Below are 12,134 nucleotides of genomic sequence, written 5' to 3'. Positions count from 1 at the left end.
GTGACTATGGTACAATGTTAACATAGCGTTTGGTCATTAAGAGTGAGAAAGAGAGCTGGCAGGCTCAGCCGGGGGTCTGCTGCCCCACGAGAGGGAGGAATGAGGTAGATGAGTAAGGTCCCATGAGCAGAGGGCATGCCCAGCTACCCCACACTGCCTGGGCTCCTGCTCCAAAGACCTTCCAGCTGAAAGGCTGGGGAAGATCAAGCACATTTGTCCTGCAGACAGTAGCTAGAGAATCCACAGGCCCCATGGTGGGGGGGGGGCGGGGGGGGGGGGGGGGGGGGACAGAAGAGGACCTTCCGTGGCTGCCGAGAGCAGCTCAGTGCTGCTTGGAGAAGTATTCCTTACTCCCCTGAACATCAGGCTTGATGGTGTCACTCCCCGGTTTCCAGCCAGAAGGGCACACTTCACCATACTTGTCTGTGAACTGGAAGGCCTGGACAAACTGAAGAGTTTCATCTACAGAGTGGCCCACGGGAAGGTCATTGATGGTGATCTGGTGAAGGATCCCCTTCTCATCAATGATGAAGAGACCCCTGAATGAAATTCCCTCATCTGCCTTTAAGACCCCATAATCTTGAGCAACGGTGCGGTGCGATTTGGGGTCAGACAACAATGGGATGTTCACAGCTCCCAGTCCACCATTCTTCTTGACCATATTGACCCAGGCAAGGTGACAGAAGTGCAAATCCACTGAAGCACCAATCACTTGGCAGTTGATTTTCTTAAATTCTTCAGCTCCATCACTGAAAGCAATAATATACGTAGGGCACACAAAGGTGAAGTCAAAGGCATAGAAGAACAACACAACATATTTCCCTTTGTAGTTGGAAAGGCTGATGTCTTTGGACTGCCGATCAGATATAACAGCGGTGGCTTTGAAATTGGGGGCTGGGTACCCAATCTTGGCATTTCCAGCAGACATGTTGACAGCAACAGCAAAGCTCCACAGACTAGCTCGGAGGAAGGAGGAACACGTGAGGATGATCTGGAGAACCTAATTCTTTGTTATTTACTTAATTACATTGTTTTCTTAAATGTTTTTTCCTTCAGCTTATTAAACCATCTGGTTTAACCTATTCCAAATTCATTAGATGAGGGCTCAGAGGTGATAAGTTGAATAAACAAAAACTCCAAAAGTCAATAAACCTAGGTGTAATTGAAAGGAGAGACAGACAGAGAGACAGAGACAGAGAAAGTGTGTGTATGTACCTGCGAGATATGTACACATATAATACACATATGTACACACATACATACATGCACTCACATATGTATTCATGCACACAGAGGGTGTCCCAACAATCTCAGTGCAGCTTAAAACTTTAGTTGCTTAAAACTGCATTAAAACTTTTGGGACATCCTATGAATAATCCTATGTTCAGTGTTGGGATTAGGTGTTGGAACAAAGAGGGCAAAAGGCACTGCCCTGACCTCAGAAAATTAATAAGCTATCTAGAAATAAGATTCTCACATTGAAATGGAATGACTAAATAAATTGGTACTTCCATTAAATGACCTAAACATGGGGTCTCATTCTCTGAGATCTGTAGTTTCATTGGTGTGAGTACATCTTTTACTTGTAAAGACTCTGTTTCTGTCTTAGTAAATGATCTTAGTGAATTACCAAGACAAAGAAAATTATCATAATTTTGGTTAACAACCTGGTGATAAGTCTTGTGTCATGATTCTTGTTGAGTCTCAGAGTCCTCATCTGTAAAATTAAGTGGCTGGACTATATGATCCTGAAGATCCTTTCCTACACTAACATCCTGTGATCTAAGGCTGCTTCCACCTTTAATATTTTCTGTTTTAGCAGAACCATAGAATGTTATAGTCTAAAGGGACCTTAGAGATCATTTCATCAAACTCTCCTTTTTTTAATGAAGAAACTGAGATCTAGAAAGATGGAGTTGTCAAAGGTCATTACAATCCACTGAGACTATTATAGTGCCTCCTCATAGATCTTCCTGCCTCTACTCTCTCTTCCTATTGGGCTGACTTGACAGTCAGACTAAACTTCTTTGTGCAAAGAGTTAGTCTCAATTACTTCACAGAAAAATCTTCAGATGTTCCCTGTGGAATAACCTCCAGGTGTTTCCCACCAAGAAAAGTTCAAACTCTTCTGCCCACCATTCAAGATTCTGTCTTATCTGGTGCCATCTTGTCTTTCCCGTTTTATCTCATTCTGCTGTCTTCCACATCTTCTCTGGTCAAATGGTATTTATGACTTTCTACATTCAGACAATACCTTCTGTACTCCAACACCCCATACCCTGTTTTAGGTTATTCTCTTTGCCTGGAATGTCCTCCAACCCTCTTTTTGAGTCTGCAGAGGTGTCTACATGGTGCAGTGGATAAAGAGCTTGAACCTAGAGTCAGGAAGTCCTCAGGTAATGATTAACTGTGTGATTCCTCCTCTCTAAAATGTGGATCATAATAATAACATTTACCTCCTAGAGTTCCTGTGATGATCAAATGAGATCATATTTGTAAAGCACTTAGCATAATGTCTGACATATAGTAGGCACTTAATAAATGCTGGTTTCCTTCCTTCTTGTTTGACTTCTAGATGTGATTCAAATGCCATCTTCCCTGGGCAGCTTTTCCTGGTCCCACTAATTAGTTATGGTTATCCCGCTCAGACCTTCTATACCATTTTACTTTGTAACTAACTAGCTAATAACATTTTTGATTTATAAAGCATCTTATATACAGTATCAAATTTGATATTGAGGAAGGTATCGAAGGTATTACCGTGTTTCCCCGATAATAAGACCTATCCCAAAAATAAGCCCTCCCCTTACTGTGTAAGATTCCTCTAAAATAAGCCCTCCCCCGAAAATAAGCCCTATTGAGATTGCTACTGTAGTGAAGGTGATCCCCTGCGCTACATGCTACATTACGGTACCCTCTGTATGCACCGTCCCCCCCCCCGTGAAACGCACGCCGCGCTCCGAGCTGCATCCAATCAGAGCTGCAGCAGTGAGCGTGTCATCCTGTTCTTCCCCAGTGATTTGCTTATTGAATAAAGGTACATTTTTTGTTCACATTTACCTGTTTATTAAAATTGCTGTCAATGTTCATTAAAATAAGCCCTCCCCTGAAAATAAGCCCTCTGGTGTTTTTCTGTCCAAAAAAAATTAATAAGACAGTGTCTTATTATCGGGGAAACACAGTATTATTCCCCCCCCTTTTTTTTAACAAATGAGGCATTGGGGGCAATTAGGTGGTATAGTAGAGAGAGTACCTGCCCTGGAGTCAGGAGGATGTGAGTTCAAAGATATGGCCTTAGACATGTACTAGCTGTGTGATTCTGGACAAGTCACTTAGCCATAATTGCCTCCACAAAAAATTAGGAACTGAAGCTCAGGTTAAATGACTTCTCCCATGTCACAACTTGTTGGTGGCAGAGGGATGACTTTGTACCATTTTTTTTTTCTATACTACTGGGCCACCCTTCCAGTTCAAACATTCTATGTTCTAAAGCCTATCTCAGCACTGATATTTTTTTTAAAGTTTTTTCCTCCCTATATCCCTACCATTTTATTTCTTCTGAATTTAGAAGACTTCTATACTCTTTTAAATATATGTATTGTTCCATCTTACACCAATTCCCGAAGATTATGAAAAGATTACCAGAACTAACAGCCCTCCTCCCCCATCTAATTCCTGTGTATCAGTTCTTCCTCTTGCACTTTATTTGTATAAAATAATTACTCTTTTTAGCTGTTCCTAAATGGTTTTGCTTTTTAAATTCATATCATACTCAGGTTTTTCCCAACCTTTCTTATGAACTTCTGAATTATTAATAAGAGTCTCAGATATAAATTTTATATTTTACATATATAAAAAGTAAACATTCTGTCCTTATGGATCCCTTATAATCAGTCTTTGTTAGGTATCTTATATTTATATTGATTCTTGTATATCAAATCCTCTATTAAGTTCAGGATATTTTTTTAACAAAGTCTTGAAAATCTGAGAGTTTATCAAATGTCCATTTTTTTTTGTTCAGGATAATAGTTAACTTTGCAGGGTATGATATTTTTGTCCCAGTTCTTTTGCTCTTCGAAATGTGTTCTGAGACCTGTGGTCCTTTAATGTCTCTGCTGTTAGGTCTTGTGTAATTCTAATTGTGGTGCCATCATATTTAATTTGTTTTAATCTTGATGCTTTTAATATTTTTTCCTTGAGCTGGGGATTTCAGAATTTGACTATGCTATTCCTATGAATTTTCCTTATGGGATCTCTTTTAAGTGATAATCAATGGATTTTTATCTATTTCTACTTTCCCCCCTTCTTCTAATGTTTCGGGACATTTCAGGACAAAAAGACATTTCAATTTTCTTCAATTATTTCTTGTATCATTATATCAAGATTCTTTTTTGGATCATAACTTTCAGTTAGTCCAATTATTTTTATATTTTCTCTTCTTGATCTAATCTCCAAATTCATTGTTTTTCTTATTAGAAGTTTCACTTTCTCTTCTATTTTTTCATTATTCATATTTTATTTAATCATTTCTTGATCTCTTATACTTTCACTGGTTTTACTTTGTCCAATTTTCAAGGTGTCATTTTCTTCCTTAAGATTCTGTTTCTCCTTTTCTAGTTGGTTAACTTTTCTTTCATACTCTTCTTGTTTTTCTTGGATTATTCTTATTTTCTTTTTTAGTTTTTCCTCTATCTCTATCATTTGATTTTTAAAGCCTTTTTTAAGGTCTTCTATAAATTTTGGGGGGCAGGTGGCCATTTGACATTACTCTTTGGGTTTTTTTTTTTACTTCAATATTCTCTTCTGAAGATGAATCCTGGACATTTCTATTCCCATAATAGGTTACTATGCATAGTTGGATTCTTTCTCCTTTGCCTATGCATTGCTTTTTTGAGGTGATAGCTTAATTATTTGTGGTCACCTCTCTGGGGTGTGGGAAATGGTGCCTCTTGCCCCAGATCTTCAGTTCTCCCCTCTAGCTTGAAACCAGAGCCAAACCTTCAACATCCTGTAAGTGCCCACAGTCAGGGGCTTTCTGCACTCACTGGGAGTGTGCTGATTCCTTCTTGAACCTGCTACTCTTTGCAGCACAGCTGGGTCTGGTGTTCCTGGTCAGCAGAGATTCCCTCAATCTTCCCCAGCTCAAACATCTAACTCCCCTCACTATCCCAGGGGGTAAAAGTTCCAGTGACTGAGGCTGAGCAAGTCTCTCAAACCAACTAACCCAAGGGCTTGCTACTTGTTAAGAGGTTTTCAGAGGGACCAAACCTCATCCTGGGATTTTTCTTTGGATCTTCTCAGATTGTCCCAGGAGGACCCCAGTTATGCCCTTGTTTTTATTTATCTCCATCCACACTTTGTTCTCCCTAAGGTGCTATTTTAACTCTTTTGTGGGGGAAAATCTTGAGAGATTGGAATTTTCTAACCTACTCTGCCATCTTCCCGACATTCTAGGTTTTAAAGTCCTTTACCAGTTCCAACATTCTATGTTCTAAGCTCCCTCCCAGCTCTGATATCTTGTGTTCTAAGCTCCCTCTCAGTTCTGACATTCTGGGTTCTAAGATCCCTCCCAGCTCTGACATTCTATATTCTAAGGGCCCTCCCAGCTCTGATATTCTGTGTTCTTTGATGCTCTCTGATGGGGGTAATTCCAGGGAGGAGAGATTGAGAAACATCTCAGATGATCTTGTTGGAAAAGGATCTAGTTTCTCTTTCTCTCACTAAAGCTATGGCAGTCACTTACAGAGGCTGCTCTGTGAGACATGCAGAAGGCATTTCTCTGTAAGGCTCCAAGTGTTTGGTTACCCCAGTGACATTCAATTGTTTCCTTAAAGAGAAGAGCCTTCTTGGCTACTCCCAGGCCCTCTATTTCCAGGAATCCTGGGCTTGATTTTTTTTTAAGTTGGTTTATATCCAACTGGCTGATTTCCTGACACTCCCCCCTCCTCCCCCCTTTCCATTTTGTCACATAAATCTGTCACTCTCTCTGGCTATCATCTCTACATGCTCTGAAGCCAGCAGGAAAGGAAGCTGTCAAGGAGAAATTTAACAAACCTACCACAGGAACATCCAAGAGGCCAGGCTAAAGTAACTGAAGAGGGAAGAGCCCAGTTGGTGACTGGAAGACTGACTCTGGCATTTCCCCAAACAGAGGATGTGCAGATTAGTTGAGGGAAGAGGATGGGAGATGTAAATGTGTGTCATTTTTCTGGGGCTGTGGAATCTTATACCAAAAGAGAGCCCTCTGGGATTTTTTAGTTGGATCTACTTATCTGTAATCCATGGATCATTGGAAATCTTGTAGGTTATAATAGCAGTGGGGCCCTGTATAAGGCAATTAACCCTTCTGAGCATCAGTTTCCTCATTTGTATAATAAGGGGGTTGGTCTCTTAAATTCCTTTCCAGTTCTAAATCTATAACCCTGACAACAGTCAATGTGATGGTCAACTGTGTCAATGATGGAGAAGAGTCAAGAAGAATTTAGAATGAGAAAAGGCCATCAACTCTGGCAATTAAAGAATTATTGGTAACTTTGAAGAAAGCAGTTTCAATTTAGTGAATTGAAGAGGAGGAGAAGGCTGCAACCCTGGGAAACCAAAAGGTTGAAGATATTTTCCATAGAAACAGGGAAGTTCAAAAGGTAAAAATAACGTAACCATAATACATTCATGCTTCTTATCTTGTTCTGGTCACTCTTTCCCACCAAAAAATAAAAAGTGTGTTTGTTGTAGGCTGTAGAAGAGATAGATGGTAGAGGTGTTTGACTTACTTGTCATTATTCCAAAATGCAGAGCTCAGCTGAGGTGACTGTGGAGAGCATGTGGGAATAGAGGATGTGTTTATACAGATGTGTGTGTGTGTGTGTGTGTTAATTTCCCTATGCAGCTACTGTGAGTACCTGGGTCTCAGCTTTAGGCTCTCCTTCCCACCCTAGGGGCTGACTCTCTATGAAACTGTAGAAGAACAGCTCCATGAAGAAGCTAAGAGCAGAATGTTGAAAGGGGTAGAGTAATTATGTAGGGTAGCTAGTTAGTTCAGTGGATAGAGTGCTGGGCCTAGAGACAGTAAGAAGGGCTCTTCTGAGCTCAAATTTGACCTCAGACACTTGCTAGCTGTGTGACCCTAAGCAAGTCACAACCCTGTTTGCCTCAGTTTCCCCATCTGTAAAATGAACTGGAGAAGGAAATGGAAAACCACTCTAGTATCCTTGCTGAGAAAACCCCACATAGGGTCACAAAGAGTCAGACAACTGAAATAATGATGACAATTATGTTGGAGGCAAGGCCCTCACAATTGGTTATCTGGCACTCAACTCATCTTCCTCCCCTCTGATTAGTAAATTACCCATCTCTTGGGGTCAAGCTAGTCATGAAGGTCACCTTGAAAACCACTGATAAAGAAGAAAATCAGAAGGAAGTAGAGAGAGACCAGAGAGGTGATGAGATCTGAGAATGTATTATAGGAACAATAGCTGAAGGAATGGGTATGTTTAAGATGAAGGAGAGATGATTTAGTGGTACTATAAGGCATAGGATCATAGGATTTAGAGCTGAAAGGGAGCTTAGGATTCATTCAGTCAAATTTCTTTATTTTATTTGATCTTATTTTACTAACTGTCCATTTTAAAGATGAAGAAATTGAGGCATAGAAAGATAAGTGAATTGCCTATGGTCACCTGGTTATAATTCCTATCTTATTTGTGAAGAGCTATAATGGGAGAAAGGAAACTTACTTGTCTAGTGTTGCTCCAATAAGTCAGTCAGCAATTATTAAGCATCTGCTATGTGCCCAGGTACTGTGTTAGCTGATAAGGATCTAATTACAGAAAATGAAGCAATGCCTTCTCTTTAGGAACCTACTTTCCAATGGGGTGTAGCAGCAACCACAATGGCATACCCAGGATGGCTGCTAGCATAGATTCTTAGATCTGCTTTACTAGGAAAGATATGTTCAAGAGATTAATAATATTTTTTTGTTACATTCATTAGTTCAGGGGGAAAATTAGCACCCTGAACTTCAGAGAAAATCCAAACAAAGAAAATAGAAAAAATACAAGCAGAGAAATAAGAACCAACAGACAGGGCTTTCCAACTGTTGGAGAAATTAGCACAGATCAATAGACAAATCCAAACATCTGACCAAGGCAATACATATATAGTTACCGGAGAGAGAAGCACCAACATTTGGGTTTTTCAAATCCAGGGGCTCCTTGATGGCTATCCAGAGTCTTATCTGGTCAAATCACAAGAATACTCTTCCAATGAGTAAGCCCCAAAGCAAAATGCTAACCTCAGAGTATATATACCCTTTTTAGAGTCAGAGGGCATCACAACCCTCATGACTCAGTTCCTAATTAGAAATGAACAAAAAGTGTGAAAGTTTTCCTACAAGCAAGCCCTCCCCTAAGACAACTTCCCTTAATGGGTTCCATGGTGAGGCCTCTTAATGGGCAGAGATCTTAAATCCCATTAATATTACATACGGTCAACAATAAGAACATATAACATATGTGTATAGGATCAAGACAATACATTCAAATAAATGCAAAGTAGCTGAGAGAAGGACAGTACCAGAAGTAAAGGGGAATTAGGAAGGCTTCATGGAGATGGTGCTTGAGCTGTGTTTACAAGGAAGAGAGGGGTTCTGTGAGGCAGAGTCTTGCATTTCAGGCCTGGAGGGTCACTGGCAATGTAAAGACACATCTGGCTGGACTGAAGAATGCAGGAGAGGAACTATGAGGTACAATGAGATGGTAAAGATGTGTTGAGACCAGATTTTAAAGGACCTTAAAAGTCAAACAAAGGAATTTATACTTTATCTAAGAGGTAATGGGAAACCACTGACATTTATTGAGAAAGGGAGTGAAATGGTGACATCCACAATTAAGATGTGCTACTTTGGAAGCAACATATAGGATGGACTGAAGTAGGGAGAGACTTGAGGTAGAAACCAATTAGGACAATGTGGAAATAATCTGGGTAAACTGATGCTAAGAGCCTGAACTAAGGTGGTGCCTGCATTAGCAGACAGAGGGGCCAGATGCCAAAGATGTGAAGGTAGAAACAGCATCATTTGTCACCTGTTTAGATGTAGGGTGAGGAAAAGTAAGCGGTGAGATTAATGCCGAAGTTATGAACCTGGAGGCCCAGTAGGATACACCAGTATCACCTTTTACAGGGGGGAAAAAAGAAAAAACAAAACAAAACAAAAATAAAGGAAGTTTGGAGGGTTTTTCCCTTTCCAGAGGGCAGAACCAAAACCAATGGGGGGAAATAGGTAAATTTCATCTTAATAAAAATTAGAATTTCCTAACAATTAGGCTGGTTTAATAATGGAACCAACCAGTGGTTACAAGCAGGAAATGAGCCCCACATCACTGGAATGTTTAAATGATAACTAGATGACAACCACTTATGGAAATTAGATGACTATGCTTAGGGATGTTGCAGTGGTGATTTTTACACGGAGGAGGGGGATTGCCCATTGAAAATCCTGACAATCTTGAGTCATAAGATAAAAGATTTAGAATTAGAAGAGATTTCAGGGGTCATCTTGTTCAATTTCCTCATTTTTATAGATGAGGAAAATGAGGCCCAGAAACATCAATCAACTTACTTAACTAACGTCACATAAATAAGTAGGTAGTAAAAGAGAGAGCTGGAATGTGAATCTAGGACCTGAAACTTCAGATCTGTTACTCATTCCACAGTCAATGATAAACTACTAAGGGGACTAAAGTGGCACAGTGAATAGCACTGTGCCTGGGGTCAGGAACACCTGAATTCAAATCCTACCTTGGACACTTACTAGCTATGTGACCCTAGGCAAGTCACTTAACCTGTCTGCCTCAAGTTTCCTCAACTGTAAAGTGTCGATAATAATAGCACAGTGTTGTTGTGAAGATCAAACAAGATAATAATTGTAAAGCTCTTAGCACAATGCCTGGCACATAGTAAACATTGTAAACATGTTAGTTATTAGGTTCACTATTACTAGCAGGCCTTCATTGGGCCTGCCTGAGGAGGCTCCATATGGTGGAGAGTCCTACAGTCGGTTTCAACTGAACTCTTCTAGCAACCCAATAAAAGAATCCTATTGAATGATGAAGTAGTATGGACAAAAAGATGCCACTTCAGAAATTCCTCCTCCCTCCAGTGCTCCATGGGCAGCTAGGTGGTACAGTGGATAGAGTGACTGGCCTGGAGTCAGGAAGATCTGAGTTCAAATCCAGTTTCAGGTACTTCCTGGCTGTGTGACCCTATATAAGTCACTTAACTCTGCCTCAGTTTCCTCATCTGTAAAATCAGTTGGAGAAGGAAATGGCAAACCACTCCAGTGTCTTTGCCAAGAAAACCTCAAAAGGGATCATGAAGAGTTGGACACAAGTGAAAAACATGATGTAACAACAACCTGTGGGTTCCTGTCAGTTCTCAGGACTCTGAGTAGCTAGCTACCTTTTCTGCTCTCTGAAAAGCCCCAGGGGAAAACTCCCTCAAAGGACAGGGTTTACTTCCAGTCAAGCAGGGAAGCTCAGTGAATCTTCCTGCCCTAGTAGAAATGGGACTATATATGGCAATGAAGTCATGGCCTCCATTAAAGTGGTACTCGAATACCTCCTTTTGCAGTCTGAATATGCCACCAGGTTCTTGAAGACTTTGCTAGGGTAGTCCAGGTTCTGCAGAGGCCTGCCACAATGGAAAGGCTTTGATATGGGCCCAGCAACGGACTGTGTATGTGTTATCTGAGATGCTACCTACTTAATTGTAGAGAGAGACTGATTGACTGAAGTTTTGTCAGCAGGGAAAATTTTTTTTCAGTCACAGCAACTTGTGAGTACTGTCTGCTAAGGTAGAACTTATTAAGAGATTCATGGATCCTTAAAGCGCTAACCTCAGAGAGGGGGAATAATTAGCAAAGACCTACTCAATTTTTAATAATAATCATTCCATTTTTTAAAAGAATTTGTATTTTTATTTCATCTTTATTTCCCAATGTATACCTCTCCCCTCCCCCAGCCAGAGATCTATATACTTTGTAGCAAGGAATTCAAAGATAAAAAACACAATTCACCAAAACTGGTCAATGTGTTGACCAAGTCTGACAGTGTGAATAGTATTCCACACCCATTGTCCCTCACTTCTACAAAGAGGAGAGAGTGTAGCATTCTAATTACACAGCATTTTGTTTTTTATTTTGTTGTTGTTATTCTTTCCATTTGCATTGTTTTAGTCATTATGTGCTAATATACATTGGTTAATGCCCTGGAAGACATTGTATGCTGCATTAGAAGGGGGATATGTGGAGAGAATGACAAGTGTGATACTCTGCATTTTGCATTTTTTGGTTCTGCTTACTTTATTTTGTATCAGTTTACATGCATCTTCCAATGCTTCCCCACACTCTTCATCTTTACTGTTTCCAAAATCACAGTATTATTCTATCACTTTTATAGAGCACAATTTGTTTACCCATTCCCCATTTAATCGGACTGTTATTATTTGTCCTTCTTTTTCAAAGAATACCATGACATCAGGGAGGTGATGCCATGACATGTAAATTAATTGGATTTAAGTGAGGGAGGGCTATTTGAAGTAAGAAGCCTCAATTTCTCTTCCAGAGCCATTTGCATCCAGGGCCAGATATAGATCAGGACAACTGGAGATGGCCCCAGATGCAAAGGGGAACCTTGACCTTTTCAAGCTAGGTCTTTAACAGGTCTCAGTTTGAGTCAACACCCATTTCAGTGATTAAGAAATGAGGCTAGAAGGGGTGGCCAGGTGGCTCAGCGAGTAAGAGCACCAGCTCCAGTGTTGGGATGACCTGGAGATCGAATCCCGGCTCAGACACTCAGCACCACACCCAGAAATAACTGGCCATGTAACCTTGAGCAAGTTACTTAACCCCGATTGCTTAAAAAAAAAAAAAAAGAAATGAGGCTAGAGTCCTAAACCAGCCAGATTTTTAAAATCTATTTTTGCCTTTAGGGAGCTTAAAAAAAAATGTCTCAAGCCTCTCTGGTAGACTGTGGCAATTTTGCATGGTCCTTACTTTCAAAAATGTCTTCCTTTTGTCTAACCAAAACCAACACTTCTCTTCCCAGCAGGGAATTCTTCCCCCCCCCCCCCCCCCCCCC

At 40.5% G+C, this 12,134-nt stretch overlaps 1 protein-coding gene across 1 annotated transcript; it reads right to left on the bottom strand.

Moving 5' to 3' along the window:
* Positions 1 to 253: 253 nt before the first annotated feature.
* Positions 254 to 995, bottom strand: LOC138149584 (peroxiredoxin-1-like). Its single transcript, XM_069072759.1, has one exon. It carries the CDS (start codon positions 926 to 928, stop codon positions 323 to 325), a length of 606 nt encoding a protein of 201 aa, XP_068928860.1. The 5' UTR covers positions 929 to 995; the 3' UTR covers positions 254 to 322.
* Between the last annotated feature and the right edge of the window lie 11,139 nt (positions 996 to 12,134).

Source organism: Petaurus breviceps, unplaced genomic scaffold (genome assembly GCF_028583685.1).
Source record: "Petaurus breviceps papuanus isolate PSGF00001 unplaced genomic scaffold, PetGlider_PUasm1.0 90847, whole genome shotgun sequence".
Classification (NCBI taxonomy): domain Eukaryota; kingdom Metazoa; phylum Chordata; class Mammalia; order Diprotodontia; family Petauridae; genus Petaurus; species Petaurus breviceps.
Note: the sequence above shows the minus strand (reverse complement) of the source record. Positions and strands in the feature narration are given on the sequence as shown.